General features: G+C 45.1%; 1 protein-coding gene across 1 annotated transcript in view; it reads left to right on the top strand.

Annotated features, from left to right (window-relative positions):
- The window catches only part of ADAM22 (ADAM metallopeptidase domain 22), a 113939-nt gene that overhangs the window by 50940 nt on the left and 45367 nt on the right, over nt 1–17632 (top strand). Inside the window, exons 11-16 of the mRNA XM_029077711.2 lie at nt 2465–2631; nt 4012–4096; nt 8167–8257; nt 12921–12972; nt 16110–16209; nt 17542–17613. Of these exons, the coding sequence (XP_028933544.2) occupies nt 2465–2631; nt 4012–4096; nt 8167–8257; nt 12921–12972; nt 16110–16209; nt 17542–17613 (567 nt within the window). The remainder of the gene's footprint in view (nt 1–2464; nt 2632–4011; nt 4097–8166; nt 8258–12920; nt 12973–16109; nt 16210–17541; nt 17614–17632) is intronic.

Below are 17632 nucleotides of genomic sequence, written 5' to 3'. Positions count from 1 at the left end.
GAGCACTGTTCTAAGCGCTGGGGTAGACACAGGATAATGAGGTTGTCCCACGCGAGGCTCACAGTCTTCAACCCCATTTTACAGATGAGGTAACTGAGGCACAGAGAAGTTAAGTGACTTGCCCACAGTCACAAAGCTGAGAAGCGGCAGAGCTGGGATTCGAACCCATGACCTCTGACTCCCAAGCCTGTGCTCTTTCCACTGAGCCACGCTGATGTTGGTATTTGTTAAGCGCTTACTACGTGCAGAGCACTGTTCTAAGCGCTGGGGTAGATGCAGCGTAATCAGGTTGTCCCACGTGAGGCTCACAGTTAATCCCCATTTTACAGATGAGGTAATTGAGGCACAGAGAAATGAAGTGACTTGCCCACAGTCACACAGACAAGTGGCAGAGCTGGGATTCGAACCCACGACCTCTGACTCCCAAGCCCGGGCGCTGTCCACTGAGCCACGCTGCTTCTCCAGTCAGTCAGTGGTATTTATTGAGCGCTTACTGTGTGCAGAGCACTGTACTAAGCGCTTGGGAGAGTACAACGGAACAAAGAGGGTGGACGCGTACGCTGCCCAAAATGAGCTTACAGTCTGGAGGACGAGCTTTAGTGACAACAAAAATCATGATAATTATGGTATTTGTTAAGCGCTTCTTATATGCCAAGCACTCTGAGGTCGATTCAAGGCTATCAGTTCGGACACAGTCCTCTGTCCCATGTAGGGCTCAGAGTCGAGGTAGGAGAGAGTAAGTTATAACCCTCATTCATACAGGTGAGGGAACTGAGGCCCAGAGAAGTGAAGCGATTGCCCAAGGTCAAACAGCAGACAAGTGGCGGAGCCGGGATTAGAACCCACGTCCTCTGACTCCAAGGCCCAGGCTCCTTCCGCCAAGCCACACTAATAGGTGGCAGGAAAGTAAACACCCGACAAATATATAAAACCCCGAACGAAGATTTACACCCGGAAAAGCTCCAGGCTAAACCATTAGCCCCCTCTGCCCTGGCCTACCTTCTCGTCAGCTTAATCGAAGGGACGGGAGCTAACCGCTGTGGAGGTAGTTCCGAAGAGACCCCTCACTAACCTAGTATCTTCTTTATCATCTTTCTCTTTACGAGGCTAGGCAGGGCCGGGCTCTCCCCAGCACCACCTCTTAAAGAGGTCAGCAGTCAAGCCCCTTTGCTCCATGGAAACTTTATCTTCTCCTCTTCCCTTCCTACAATTCCCTTGCCGACCTTCAGATATACGAAGACTGGTCATATATTGCAGCACTGCCGTTTACCCAGAAGGTTCGTAAACCTTCACCTCCAATGAAGCAGCGTGGCCTAGTGGATAGAGCACAGGCCTGGAGGTAGAAGGGCCTGGGTTCTAATCCTGACTCCACCAGATGTCTGCTGGGTGACCTTGGGCAAGACACTTCACTGAGGACCTCAGTTCCCTCATTTGTAAAATGGGGATTGAGTCTGTGAGCCCCACGTGGGACGGGGACTGTGTCCAACTTTATTTGCTTTTATCCACCCCAATGTTTAGTACAGTGCCTGGCACAGAATAAGTGCTTAACAAATACCACAATTATCATTATTATTATTATTAATAATAATAGTGGCGATACAGGCCTGGGAGACAAAACTCCGACTAGTCTCCGGGTTCCCGGAGCAGTACTCTAAAAATAAGAGCTATATTATTATGTTAGTATTTGTTAAGCACTTGCTATGTGCCAAGCACTGTATTGAGCGCTGGGGGGGGATTCAACAAAATCAGGTCGGACACGGTCCCTGCCCCACTTGGATATTACCAAGTAGGAGGGAGTAGGATTTAATCTCCATTTTCCAGATGAGGTAACTGAGGCACAGAGAAGGCAAGCGACTTGGCCAAGGTCACACAGCAGCTAAGTGGCGGAGCCGGGATTAGAACCCAGGCCTTCTACCTCCCGGGTCCGCAGTGAGCTAACTGTAGGGTTCTATCATGAGGCCTGCCGGGGCCAGTCTCCCTCAGAGCGCCTCGCGGTGACAGTCTTGCCATCTCGTGACGGCAACAGCAGCGCCTTCTCCGCGGGTTAGAAAGAGGCAGAGTTGTGCAGAAACAAGGGTTCTGGGATGTTTCCATCCTTGCTGTCCTGTGTGTGTCCCAGATTGCTTTGCGTGGCAAATTGGTTCGCCCCGACACCTTAGTAAAGGCTCAAGGAGATGGTCATAACCTTTCACCTTTTCTTGGTGCTTGGGTTCCCTTGGTACCCTTAGCTTTGATGGAGCAGTATCAATCAGTGGTATTTATTGGCCACTTCCCATGTGCGGAGCACTGGACTAAATCAATAATTTAGAAAATCAATAATTGCTTCCCAAGGCTACGCAGAGCCTCTTTCTTTGTTACACGCCAAGATGATTGCCCCGAGGGGAGGAAGTCCTGGAGATCGGATCATTTTAAATCTGACATTTCCACCTACACGGTCTATTTGTTCCTTTTCTGAACGAACCAGATCTATAAGGAACAACTCAAGACAAGGATAGTGTTGGTCGCCATGGAAACCTGGGCGGCGGACAACAAATTCACCATATCGGAGAATCCCACGGTGACCTTACGGGAGTTTATGAAATACAGAAGGGATTTCATCAAAGAGAAAAGTGATGCGGTTCACCTGTTTTCGTACGTAGCGGTGCATAATATTTCTTTCTTTTTGGTTTCATTTCAAAGACACTGTCATTTGCGATTGAGAGGATCCTTTCTGCTCTATTTCCAATTTACAGCGGCAGTAGAAAACATTTATTGCGGACGAGAGAAAAGTGGCATGAAATTAAATGTTTTATTTAATCGAAGTAGTTTAATGTGGAGGTAATTTTAAGGGATGCTATTACCAGTTAATTTCAAGTGTCTCCTGTATTCCTGATAAATTAGCCATTCTGCTATAAGCAGTCCTGTGCTAAACTAATGACCATTCTTTGCGTGAGTAGCCTGGATGCTTGAATTAGGAGTTTTAGAACAAAACTAGGAAATTTGATTTTGAAATTACCTTCTCGAATTAATGGCTATATGTGATTTCACAGACTGAGAACTGGCATTCATTCTGCATCTATCTTCATATGCTGTGTTTTTGGTATTGGAAATATAAATTGAAAGGATATTTTCAAATGCTGTTTTATGAAACGGGGTTTTTTTTTTTTTGAAAGATCTGCAAACAAGAGCAGAGGGCTCCTTCAAACAGATTTTTTTTTACTTTTTGTGGTATCTGTTAAGTGCTTATTCTGTGTCGCACACTATTCTAAGCACTGGGGTGGATATAAGAGAGTCATATGGGACCAAATCCTTATTCCGCATGGGGTTCACAATCTAAGTTGCTCGGCACATAGTAAGCACTTAACAAATGCCGTCATCATTATTAAGTTGGCGGGAAATGTTCTTCCAAGGAAAATTTTTTTTTCTTTTCTGTATAGGGAAACCTGGTCTTTCAAAAGATTTTGTTTTTGTACTATGTAGAAAGAGAAAAAATCCTTCTCTTTGCCTATCAATCCACTAGTGAATCATATTTATTGAGTGCTTATTATGTGGAGACCTCTGTACTCAGCACCTGGGAGAATCCAACAGAATTAGCAGACGCGTTTCCTGCCCATTTTAGAAGCAACATGGCCTAGTGGCTAGAGGCTGAAGGACTTGGGTTCTAATCCCAGTTCCGCCACTTGTCTGCTGTGGGACCTGGGGCAAGTCACTTCACTTCTCGGTGCCTCAGTTTCCTCATCTGTAGAAACGGGGAGCCCCACGTGGGAAGATAACCATGTCCAATCTTATAGCTTGTATCTACCCCAGCGCTTAGTACGGCAGCTGGCATGTAGCAAACGCTAAACAAGTACAGATTTTTTTTTTAAAGAAAGCGAAAAAACCCGAGCTTGTTTATGACTAAGACAGGATGGAAATACTGTGGCAAATCGGCAGTATGAGGTGGTATGAAGCTTCTCTGTTTTGAATTTGACATTTCCACATACATGGCCTCTTTCTCTTCTGACAACATCTTTCTGTTCTCTCTCCTGAAAGGGGAAGTCGCTTCGAAAGCAGCCGCAGTGGAGCCGCTTACGTCGGTGGAATCTGCTCCCTGCTAAAAGGTGGAGGAGTGAACGAAGTAGGTATTCTCAGGGTTGCTTCGGTCTTCTCATGGGAACGACCTCCTCTCCCATCCGAGCCCCGTTGCCGTACAGAAAACGAGATCCAAATGTCAAGTTGTATGAGACTCTCCCCCTTTTTTTATGGTATTTTACTACGCGTCAGGAGCTAGGGTAGATAGAAGCTAATCAGGTTGGACCCAGTCCCTTTCCCCCTAGGGGCTCAGAGCGTTCATCCCCCTTTTACAGATGAGGGAACTGAGGCACAGAGAAGCAAAGAGATTTGCCCAAGGTCGCATAGCAGACGTGGCAGAGCCAAAGTTAGAACCCAAGTCCTTCTGAGTCCTAGAGCTGGGCTCTTTCTACTAAGCCATACTGCCTCCCTTAGAGGACTCCTCTAGTAAGTAGCACATTTTTGAGAAAGTACTCATACTGATATTGTTTATCATCAATTGTCAGTGATATTTATTGAGCGCTTGCTGTGTGTAAGACCCTGGACTAAACACTTGGGAGAGGACAATACAGCAGAGTTGGTAGATACGTTCCCTTCAGTGAAGTCACTTAACTTGTCTGTGCCTCAGTTACCTCATCTGAAAAAAAAAAAAAAATTGGGGGGGGGGGGGGGGGGCGAAGACTGTGAGCCCCATGTGGGACGTGAACTGTATCCAACCTGATTAGCTTGTATCTACCCCAGTGCTTAATACAGTGCCTGCCACATAGTGAGCACTTAACAAATACAACTTAAAAAAATAACAGTAGCCTAAGAAGTAACCTTAGAAATATCAGTTTTGTTACCCTCCTACTAACACTCTTACCATTCCTGCTAAACTGAAAATGAGAATAGTGGTTTAAACACTAATTCTATGCTGCCATTTCCAGAAGAGGAAGCCTCGATTTTGCAGTGACATAAATTGTAAGGGGAAAATATCAGCCTTTGTTTCTTCCAGTATTCAGAAGCTAAAGTTAGAATTCCCTCTTCTCTTAAGACTTGCAGAAACGCATTTGCTGTTTTAGAATACCGCGTGGACGACATAATTGTGAGACTTGGGAGCCTCTTGCCTCTGGGCTTGAAATCAGGGACGCTAAACTGCATAAAAGCCAAACTAGGCCCCAGGTTAGCCATCCGGTATTTAAGGCGAACCAGGCCAATGTATTATTAAAAGCTTCAGCCAGGACCCAGATGAAATTCCAGCTCCTGGGGCTGAACCAGCTTGTCGAGCAAGATAACGACAACAGCCGGGATTTAATCAGTACGACAGATGGGAGAGACTATAAACACAGGAAATACCGAAGTTGAGATTTACAAGGCAACACTGAAAACGACCGAGGTTCGAAACTGCTAGGGCCATCTTAGTGACCTGATGAACAGAGAAGCAGTGTTGTCTAGTGGTTAGAGCCCGGGCCTGGGAGACAGAAAGACCTAATCCCAGCTTCGTCACTCGTCTGCTGTGAGACCTGGGAAGAGTTGGGAAGCAGCGTGAGCTTTGGAGTCAGAGGTCATGAGTTCGACTCCCAGCTCTGCCACTTGTCAGCTGTGTGACTGTGGGCAAGTCACTTCACTTCTCTGTGCCTCAGTTCCCTCATCTGTAAAATGGGGATTAACTGTGAGCCTCACGTGGGACAACCTGATTACTCTGTATCTACCCCAGCGCTTAGAACAGTGCTCTGCACATAGTAAGCGCTTAACAAATACCAGCATTATTCTCTGGGTCTCGGTTCCCTCATCTGGAAAATGGGGATTATGACTGTGGGACGTGGACTGTGTCGTTCCTGTTTAGTTTGTGCCTACCCCAGCGCTTAGTACAGTGTCTGACACCTAGTAAGCATTTAACAACGATCATAAAAAATAAAATCAGACTCTATGGGTTTTGACCGTAGGAGTGCCTGAAGCCTTTGCTTAGGGAAATGGCTGGGAAGGGGGTTTCGCATAAGGGAACCCCCAGATTAAATCACCCTAGCTTCTTTTATTCCCTAGGGGAACCTTAAGCGGAAGGAGAGATTTTATCAGATCCAATCTCCTCAGGTTGGGTCTCAGGAGAGCAGGTCAGGTTTACACCAGAGGAAGAGCCAAACTAAATTGGCCCTCCCAATTCTCCCTCAGTATATCTGTTTATTGTTGCACTGTACTCTCCCAAGCGCCTAGTACATTGCTCTGCACTCAGTTAGCGCTCAATAAATCCGATTAAATGAATAGAACTCAGACCTGGGGGAAGAGGCTTGCCCATTATTGACAGAGGAGCCAGTCTCCTCCCACAGCATCCCAAGTGCTCCAGGGAAGGTAAGGCAAGACCGGGGCCTTCCCACCATGGGGCTTCTAATCCTCGCTTCCCGTCCTTTCAATCCTCTTTTCCAGCTATTTTGAAAGGATTTTAAAGGCTGCGGTCTTCCTCCCTAACAATAACCTACCACGCCGGATGCCAAGACATGAGTCATACTGGCTTCTACCCAATTTCCTAATTTCTCAGCATCCTACAGTGCAATGTGGGAATAGGCAGATCTGTGGAAACAGCCAGAATTAGCCATTCAAAGCTGCAGTTTGAAGGAACATTACATCGGGAGAATCAAAACCGGCATTTGTGAAATCTCCCCGAGCCAGTCGGTATTTTTTCACTGGAAGTACATCACCCAAAACCTTGAAGAGCAGATGATGATTTAATCCACATGGGCTTGTCCAGGAAAGTTGAATTTACACATGTCCTCCCAGTACATAGAAGAGTCTTATCCCCATTTAGTCATTAGATCCGTTTTGTCCTTGGAGGACTATTCCTCTAATGCCACTAAAATTAGTTCTCTTTACTTTCCCATTTGGTTGGAATCACCCCACAAAGATAAGGGAATTTAGAGTGAAAAAACCCCAGAATTCAGCCACACAAATTCACAGGAGTCTATAAATTGTGTCCTGAAAGAAATTTCTTCGAGTCTAAATAGGGCTGAGGGGCAAGGAGATTAGCAGGGCAAATTGCAGTAGCCTGAAGGACAACAAATCAGCAAGAAAAGTTTGGGGAATAGTTGAGATTATAATAATAATACTAGTGGTATTTGTACAGCGCTTACTGTGTGCCAAGCACTGTACTAAGCTCTGGGGTAGATCCAAAATAATTGGGTCCCTCATAGAGTTCAGAGTCAATGTAGCAGGGAGAACAGGTATTGAATCCTCATTTTGCAGACGATGGAACTGAGACCTAGAGAAGTGAACTGATTTGCCCAAGTCAAACATCAGGCAAGTGGCAGAGGTGGGATTAGAACCCAGGTCCTCTGAGTCCAGGTCTGTGCTCTTTCCTTTAGCCCATGCTGCTTCCTTTGTTGCAGTAGCAATCAGTCAATTATCAGTCATACTTATTGAATGCTTACTATGTGCAGAACACTGTACTAAGTACCTGGGAGAGTCCACTACAACAGAATTAGAAGACACGTTCCCAGCCCTTAACAGTCTTATAGTGTACAGGGGGAGAGATCGTTATAAATAAATGTCATTTATAATAAAATTTAAAAATATGAACATAATAATTATGGTATTTGTTAAGCGCTTACTATGTGCTAAGCACTGTTCCAATATTGTGGAGTTGGAGATGAGGCGAGTATCAAATATCCAGATGTCATAGATGCAAGTGCATAAATGAGACACTTATATAATTTGCATATTTCAGACACAGTCCCTGTCCCACGCAGGGCTTTCTGTCTAAAGAATTGTACTTTTCAAGCACTTAGTACAGTGTTCTGCACACAGTAAGTGCTCAATAAGTACGACTGAATGAATGAATAAAGAACAGGGCTTACTGTGGGAACAGCACTGTACTATGTTGACGAATCCGAAGTTCATTTTTACTGAGCAACAAAACTTGAAAATTTAACAGAAATAGTTCCAGGTAAAATTTGCACATGGTCGTATGTAAACTTCTCCCTATCAGTCTCGCGTTCTAAGCCCTGGACAGTCAAGAATTTGCTGGAAGATTGCACTATTAAGCCTCATATTTTAGGTGGATGTTGCATCTGTGTTGGGATAAATGTCTAGAAATTGCTCATTCAAATGATAATTTCCTGCGTTTTGATCTGTTCCCATTTTATTTTTCCAATTTTGCTCTTCTTTCAGTTTGGAAAAACGGATTTAATGGCTGTTACACTGGCGCAGTCATTAGCTCATAATCTTGGTATTTTCTCAGACAGAAGAAAGATAGTAAGTGGTAAGTTGTAAAAAAAAAAACAAAAAAAAAAACTATTCATCTATGGTATATGGAATCAATTCCGTGTTTGTAAGGTTTCTTTGGAGTTGGAATTAGGAATTCAGAAATTCTGTCCTAGAAATTTTTCTGCTCGCTCTCAATTCCCTGCTTGATAGGCCACTTAAGCAGTCATTGATTTAAAAAAAAAAAAAAAAGTTAGGCAAAGTTTATTGATGGTTGAAAGGCTATATAACCCAGCAGATACACTGCAATAGTAATAATAACAATGTGGTATTTGTTAAGCACTTACTATATGCCAAGCACTATACTAGGCACTGGGGCAGATGCCAAGTATTCAAGTCGGACAACCTTGAATGCAAAGTATTCAAGTCGGTCACCCCAGTGGCCATAATGAACGCTTACACAGTAAATGCTCAACTAATACCAAAATTGTTATTATTATTATCAATATTATTATTATTATAATGTGTTTGCTGGGTTAGATAGCCTTCCAGCAGCCAAAAAACTTTGCCTAGCATATTTCTTTTTATCAATGACTATGTAAAGGGGTACTGATCGATTGCATCTGGTGTCCTGGTGAGCTCACCTCAATGCTAAACATAGGCCCTGGGCATCCGCTGTAGAGCCTGGGGCTGTAATAAGAATAATAAAATAATAATTTTGGTATTTGTTAATCACATACTATGTGCCAACCTCTGTATTAACCACTGGAGTGGATACAACAAATCAGTTTGGACACAGTCCCTGTCCCACATGGGGCTCACAATCTTAATCCCCATTTTCCAGAAGCCCAGTGAAGTGAAGTGACTTGCCCAAGGCCACACAGCAGACAGGTGGCGGAGTCGGGATTAGATCCCAGGTCCTTTTGACTCTCAGACCCGGGCTCTATCCACTAGGCCACACTGCTGTAAGGGGTCTCGGCTCCTTTGGGCTAATTTCGAACTCGTGGAAACTCGTTGTGGGCAGAGAACGTGTCCAGCAACTCTGTTGTAGTGTCCTCTCCTGAACGCTTAATACAGTGCTCTGAACACCGTAAGGGCTCAGTAAACACAATCAGTTGATTTTTTTTTATCTAAAAAAAAAAAAGATTCCCTGGAGGAAGAGACGAGGTGTCACTGGTGTCCGTTACCTTATGGAGAAGCAATGAGAATGACAAGAAGTGCCTGTCCCAGCTGGAAGACTTCCACAGAGGAGTCTTAGTGTTGGAAAAATATGGGATGTTGGCCGCAGCCACGGCGGACACAGACCAGAACCCCATGGCTCCTCCTACTAACCCCTTTTAAAATAATAATAATTATGGTACTTGTTCAGCACTTACTAGGTTCTGTGTACTAAGCTCTGGGCTAGATACAGGGTAATCAGGTTGTCCCGCATTGGGCTCACAGCCTTAATCCCCATTTTACAGATGAAGTAACTGAGGCACAGGGAAATGAAGTGGCTTGCCCAAGGTCACACAGCAGGCAAGTGGCAGAAGTGGGATTAGAACCATGCCCTCTGACTCCCAACCCTGTCCTTTGTAGGGCAAAGAGCAAAGGATAAGGAGAAAGGACAGGAAAGGGGCCTGAGGTGGAGGAAGCAGGGCAGCAGCAAGCAACGGATGCACAAGAGCAAAAGAGACCGTGAGCTCTGCGGTCCCAACCTGCGGAGCTCCGGCTCCCTCAGAACCCCATCCCCTCAACTCCCCACTCGCTGAGAATGCCATCCCCTCAATTCACCACTCCTTCAGAACGTCATTCCCTTGTCACCCCATTCCCTCAGTACCCCACTCCCATAGGACCCCATCCCTGGACACCCTATTCCTTCAGAACCCAATCCCTTCGAAGCCCCACTCCCTCAAAACCCATCCCGTGGACTTGGGGCTCCCTCAGATCCCCGTCCCATTGAATTCTGGCTCAGAACCTCCTCCCTTAGAGGGCCATCCCCTGGACACCCTATTCTCTGAGGCCCATTCCCCAGACTCACCACTCCCTCAGAGGGCCATCCCCCGGACATTCCACTCCCTCAGAGTCCTCTCTTCTTGACTCCCCACTCCCCCAGAGTCCTATCTCCTTGACGCCTCACTCCCCCAGAGACCTATTTGCTTGACGCCTCACTCCCCCAGAGTCCTATCTCCTTGACACCCCACTCCCCCAGAGACCTAACTCCTTGATTCCCCACTCCCTCAGAGTCCTATCTCCTTGACGCCCCACTCCCTCAGAGTACTATCTCCTTGACTCCCCACTCCCTCAGAGTCCTATCTCCTTGACGCCCCACTCCCTCAGAGTCCTATCTCCTTGACGCCCCACTCCCTCAAAGTCCTATCTCCTTGATTCCCCACTCCCTCAGAGTCCTATCTCCTTGACGCCCCACTCCCTCAGAGTACTATCTCCTTGACTCCCCACTCCCTCAGAGTCCTATCTTCTTGATTTGCCACTCCCTTAGTCCTGTCTCCTTGATTTACCACTCCCTCAGAGTTCTAACTCCTTGACACCCCACTCCCTCAGAGTCCTATCTCCTTGACTTCCCACTCCTTCAGAGTCTTATCTCCTTGATGCCCCACTCCCTCAGAGCCCTATCTCCTGGACGCCCTGTTCCTTCCAAGTCCCAACCTCGTGGCACCCTACTCCCTCAGATCTCCATCCTCTCATGCTCGCAGAGCTCCTGGTCACGACTGCCAAGAGGGCACTCTGCTTCCATCATTCAGAGGACTAAACCAGAGTTAGAATTCCCACTAACAGTCCTCTTGAAGCTGGTCTCAGGCCTTTCCCTGGGATCCCTCCACACTGAAAGTGACCTTGTCGAGAGAGCAGTTACCGATCAGATTCAATTAGACCACTTTTTTTTGGTATTTGTGAAATGCTTACTAGGTGCCAGACACTGTACCGAGCGTTGGGATAGATACAAAATTGTCATATTGGACACAGTCTCTGTCCCGCATGGGGCTCGGTCTCAATCCCCATTTTACAGATGAGGTTCCTGAGTCACAGAGAAGTGAGGTGACTTGCCTAAGATCACACAGCTGGCAGGAGGCAGAGCCGGGATTAGAACCCAGGTTCTTCTGACTTCCAGGCCCGTGCTCTATCCTCTAGGCCAAACCACACCTCACTTGACCCTGCCATGTAAAAATCACCTGAGAGGCTTCCAGAACCTCTTCATATATTTTACAAGTCCTCCCCACCACAGGAGAACTGAAACATATTCTCATTATTGTAAACTCTCCTGCTCAGTGGGGGTATGACCCACAGATCATCAGTTAGCCAAAATTGTTATTGTTTTTGGGTGGCAGCCAAAATGCTAGTTACTAGGGCTTTCTGGTTGGCAAACTGTCAGATAGTATGGCTTTTACTGATAAGATATTTGTTAAGAGCTTACTATACATTAGTCACTGGAGTAGACACAAGATAATCGGGTTGGGCACAGTCCCTGTCCCACACAGGGCTCACAGTTTTAATCCCCATTTTGCAGATTAGGGGACTGAGGCACAAAGAAGTTTACCGACTTGGCGAAGGTCCAACAGCAGTCAGTGGCCGGATTAGAATCCAGGATCGGGGCTGCTAAGCCCATGCTCTTTCCACTGGGCCATGTTACTTTTGGCAATCTTAGCAGTTTTTCAGAATGGCCCTATAGACCTAAAGGTGTAGCCAAAAGCACTAATTGTACTTTAAATGTGAGAAGAAATAGAGCCTCCAAGGCAGGCCCTCTTGATAAGCGCCTCGCTCGGCCTCTGACTCCGAATCGATCAATTAGTGGTATTTATTGAGCTTTTACTGTTGCAGAGAACTGTTCTAGGCTCTCGGTAGAGTACAACACATTCCCTACTCACAGTGAGCTTACAGTCTAAAAGGGGAGACAGACATAGATGTAAATAATTCTCTGAATTGCGTTTTCCACCTACTTATACTGTGAACCCCATGTGGAACCCCTAATTATCTCGTCTCTACTCCAACGCTTAAGTACAGTGCTCGGCACATCGCAAGCACTTAAACGGATACCATGATTTGTATTATTAATGAACTCTGTGTCGTCAGGAAGCTCACCAAAGAGAGGAATATCTCACACTTCTGTCATTTAGTACAGTGTTCTGCACACAGTAAGCACTCAATAAATACCACTGATTGATGGATTCATAACTGAATTGAGGCAGTGCCAGGAACAACACTTGACCCCTCTGACCCTCTTCCTATGGATGCTCTGACACTAATTAAAACCCACCTTCCTTTGGAAATGAAAACCCCTGGGGTGAAATGTGGATTTGCTCTTTTTGAGCCACCTGTATTGTTGAGATATGATGAATTACCTTTTAAAAATGGATGTAGAGCAGTCAATCAGTGGTATTTATCGAGTGTCTACCGTGTGCAGAATACAACTGGGAGTGAATAATACAAGAGAATTGGTCCCTGCCCACAAGGAGAGTATAAAATTGGTATAATTAAATATATATAAATACTGATATGAATAAATTAAGGACATGTGTATAACTGTTGTGGGGCTGAAATAACCCCTGCTTGGAAAAGGAAAAATGAGTAAACTTTGCTCGACCTTTGAGGTGTGAGGAAAACTGAAAGGCGAGATGATATTTTTCAAGTGATTTTTGCAGGCGCTAGCACCAAATAGATTTTTAAAAGGACAAATAGGTTAACTGCTTGATTTCAGATTTCTAAAAAGCCATTTAATTTCTTCTTAGGTGAGTGTGAGTGTGAAGACACCTGGTCTGGTTGCATAATGGGAGACATGGGGTAAGTGAGCCTATTCTTGCCAAAAATGTTTCATTTAATAAATGTCAATCAGTGGTATTTATTGAGTGCTTTCTGCATCAGAGCACTGCTCTAAGCACTTTGGAGAGTACAGTACAGCCATGTTTTTTTGGGTTTTTTGTAAAAGGCATTTGTTAAGGATTTATTATGTGTCAGGCTCTGTACTAAGCACTGGGCTAGATATAAGATAACCCAGGTCCTTCTGACTCCCAGGCCCACGCTCTGTCCACTCTACCACAAAAAAGCACAGGCCTGGAAGTCAGAGGACGTGAGTTCTGATCCCGGCTCTGCCACATGTCTGTTGTGTGACCTTGGGCAAGTGACTTAACTTCTCTGGGCCTCAGTTCCCTCATCTGTAAAATGGGGGTTAAGACCGTGAGCCGAATGTGGAACAGGGAATGTGCCCGACCTGATTACTTGTATCTACCCAAATGCTTAGAACAGTGCTTGGCACATAGTATGTGCTTAACAAATGCCGCAATTATTATTATTCCCTGCCTCCAATTTAACTGGGATTAGTAAGTAACTCAGTAGTCTTTTCCTAGTTGCAGTGAGTAGTCCGGTATCCCGGTATCCATGGGGAAAGAGAGAACTTGAATTCAGCCTCCAGCCAGGACCTCCTTACTTTCTCTGGAAGCAGGATGGCAGGTAGAGCACGGGCATGGGCATCAGCAGGTCAGGGGTTCCAATCCTGCCTCCTCCACCTGTCTGCTGTGTGAATTTTGGCAAGTCACATCACGTCTCGGTGCTTCGGTTCCCTCATCTATAAAATGGGGCATAAGACTGTGAACCCTATGTGGGACAGGGACTATTTCCAACCTGATTTGCTTATATCCACCCTAGTGCATAGTACAGTGCCTGACATTTAATAAGTGCTTAACAAATACCAAAATTATTATTATTATTATTATTATTATTAACAGGGGCTGCCCAAAGAAGGCAGTAGACTAGTCAGTTGTATTGTTTGAACACTTACTGTGTGCAGAGTACTCTACTAAGCGCTTGGGAGGGTACCATATAACAACAGGACAGACAGGTCCCTGCCCACAATGAGTTTACAGCCCAGAGGAGACTTAAGGAGTAGAGGGTAGCTCTGTCTGGTGATGGCAGGGGGCTACTGGCATTGGATGTGAATGCAGAGCACCAGATAAAACATTTTGTTTAACCGAGGCTTGCCTTGTTTGGGATTTTGTTTGTGCTGTGGGTTTTCTTCTGTGAATCAGCTCCACAAACCTGCTAAAAAGAGAAAACACTTTTCTCATGGGTGGGGCAAATTTTAAGTCTTGACTTCCTGTAATCAGTCAGTGGGAGTTGACCTCCTTTGGAATGTAGAGATGGTAGTTGACGTTTGGGGGCAAAAGAGTTCTCTGAGGGAGTGGGTATAGATGGAGAATAGAAGGGGGCCTAGAACTCAGCCTAGAGGCACCCCCCCACACACACACATTTAAGGGTTGGGAGGCAGAGGAGGAGCCTGCGAAAGAGACTGATGAGCAGCCAGAGAGATGAGGAGAACCAGGAGAAGACAATGTCAGTGAAGCAAGGGTAAGGTAAGGTTTCAAGAGGATGAAGTGGTGGACAGTGTCAAAAGCAGCTGAGAGGTCGAGGGGGATTAGGATGGAGTAGAAGCTGTTGGAATTTGGCAAGAAGGAGGTCACTGGTGACCTTTGAGAGGGTGGTTTCTTTGGAGCGAAAGGGGCGGGAGCCAGATTGGAGGGGGTCAAGGAAAGAATTGGAGGAGAGAAACTAGAGACAGAGGGTGTAGACAACTCACGGAAGGAGTGTGGAGAAGAACGGTAGGAGGGAGATGGGGCATTAGCTCCCTCTACACCCCCTGCCCCAAAACCTGTGGTGAGAAGCAGATGGCTTCAACCCCCTGTTGCCAAATCCATGGAGGTGATAATTTCAAACAACTCAAACAGCAGTAGCCCATCTACAAGGCACCATGTTAGCTTAACTCCTAGTTTCATTTTAAGAGGAATTCTCTGGTATTGTAGTGTTCAGATGAGAGAGCAGTCCAGGCTCACTACTGGTTTTTTAGGTTATCGTCAGTTGAGTTATTTAGTGCACTCACCATTTGTTTACAGTCCTGTTTTTTAAATGCCTCGGATTGAAGGATTCTTTTCCTGGCTCAATTTTCCTAAGTGTCTGATAATCGAGCAGGCCAGGTGTAAACTTGCTGAGCTCCTATTGCAATCCTTAACCTTGGGATCAGAGAAACTACAGCATAAACCTTCAAGCAGAACAAGGCACTGTATTTTGACTTGGGGTAGAAATTAAATGGTCTCAAAATATTTTCAACTTTCATGGTTATTTTCTGATAAATTACTTGTTTACTTTCCCTATTTTCTTTTTAGTTCCTATTTTTAAATTCTCTGGGAATGCAAGCACTCCTGAATACATTTTAGCTTTTAGTATTGCAAATGTGAGTTTATTAAGAAAATGATTTCGCTTTACACCGATCGTAATCATTATGGTAGTTTTAAATGCTTACTGTGTGCCGAGTGCTTTACTAAGTGCTGGGATAGATATGAGATAATCAGGTTGGATACAGTCCCTCTCCTACCTGAGACTCACAGCCTAAGTAGAAGCAGCGTGGCTCAATGGAAAGAGCATGGGTTTTGGAGTCAGGGGTCATGAGTTCGAATCCCAGCTCTGCCCCTTGTCAGCTGTGTGACTGTGGGCAAGTCACTTAACTTCTCGGTGCCTCAGTTACCTCATCTGTAAAATGGGGATTAAGACTGTGAGCCCCACGTGGGACAACCTGCTTCCCCTGTGTCTACCCCAGTGCTTAGAACAGTGCTCGGCACATAGTAAGCGCTTAACAAATACCAACATTATTATTATTAAGTAGGAAGGAGAGTACAGTGCTCTGTACACAGTAATTACTCAATAAATACCACTGATTGAGTAGGATTTAGTCCCCGTTTTACAGATAAAGAAACTGAGGCGCCGAGAAGTTAAGTGACTCGCCCAAGGTCACACAGCAGACAGGTGGCGGAGCTGGGATTAGAACCCAGGTCCTCTGACTCCCAAGCCCGTGCTCGATCCACTAGGCAACACTGTGCAGTTTAACAATTGGGAAGGAATAGATGGCTATTGACTTCATTATTTTCTTACAGCTATTACCTCCCGAAGAGATTTTCCCAGTGTAATGTGGACGAGTATCACAACTTTTTAAATAATGGAGGGGGAGCCTGCCTCTTCAATAAACCATCTAAGGTAACAGTGACTCGTTTCTGAAATAACATACTCTAGTTCAGTCAATTCATGCTCCATTTATAGAAGCTGGACTTGCTAGAGGAGCTCTTCAGTCTGTCTGCTGCTAAGCGGGTCTGGGAATAAACTGTATTTTATTTTTCTCTGTTGATGAAGTCCTTTGCCCCTTTGTTCCACTCTGAAAATAAAATAGGCTAAGAGAAACTGAGCAGATTTCAGAAGAGTCCATTCGTTATATTTTTATCCAGGTTTAATACATTCCAGATATTGGGAAGAGAGGCCTATCCTCCCTGGCAGCAGTTTCAGCCTTAAAGTCCCCCTACTTTGGATCCCAAAGTCCATTTAGAAAGGGTACTCTGACTTGTAAATCACCCCATTTCCGCCTGCTTTCTTCTCTGGCTTTTATCACCTCTGACTACACTGCACGAACATGAATAGAAACATAGCAGTCACCTAGCAGAATCTGATAATTGTAGCTAGCCTTAGCCTAATCGCATCATTTAGTTCCCAAAGTATAGTCACAAAACACCTATTTTTATTTCTTGTGAGGGAGTAATTAAAATCAGGTCAGTAGTTTCAAATGCTGAATGTATTTTTTTTTTACATGTAAAAAAATTCCACAGTTTTGAAGGACTATGTAGATAGCAAATTGTCAACCTGGAGAATAACATAAATGAAGTCGACATTCTTACTAACAAAAGATAATTGGAAACCAGCCCGAAGGAGTTGGGTTATTCTGGGAGGTTATATCTTCAGTGAGTTGGGGAATTGACTGATTGAATTTGGGACACTTCAAAAGTCTAGGAGGAGAAAAAAATCACACTCCCTGCTTTGTATTCACAAAGGGTCACGAAGGTGACATTTAGGTTAGACTTCGGTGGAAAGAGAGCTCAAAAACAGATTTGGCTCAGTTCATATCACTCATAGCTGCCTCATCCATTTGAGGCTTTTACTAGATGTTGTTTTAAAAGAAATTCAGAAGAGAAACTAAAATAGAAATATCAGGTGGCTGAAGTTCTAAAATATTTCCACTAACCTGGGAAAATCCAGTTGTGTCATTCAGATCAATCGATCATATTTATTGAGCTCTTACTATGTGCAAAGCACTGTACCGAGCGCTTGGGAGAATACTTCATTCAAGTATATTTAATTGGGTGCTTGCTGTATGCAAAGCACAGTACTAAGCACTTGGATACAGATGCTGGCAGGGAGTCAGTAAATGTGAGGAGCTTCTTGAGATCACAAGGAATGATTGTTTTTTGTGTGTGTGGAGGGGTGGGGGGTGTCGTCTGTGTGTATGTTCTCTCCCGTCCTTTGATTTTTTTCCTTCCTCAGCTCCTCGATCCCCCAGAATGTGGCAATGGCTTCGTGGAAGTCGGAGAAGAGTGTGATTGTGGTACGCAGGCTGTAAGTTTTCCCTGTCTTA

The sequence above is a fragment of the Ornithorhynchus anatinus genome, chromosome 13 (genome assembly GCF_004115215.2).
Source record: "Ornithorhynchus anatinus isolate Pmale09 chromosome 13, mOrnAna1.pri.v4, whole genome shotgun sequence".
Lineage (NCBI taxonomy): Eukaryota > Metazoa > Chordata > Mammalia > Monotremata > Ornithorhynchidae > Ornithorhynchus > Ornithorhynchus anatinus.
Note: the sequence above shows the minus strand (reverse complement) of the source record. Positions and strands in the feature narration are given on the sequence as shown.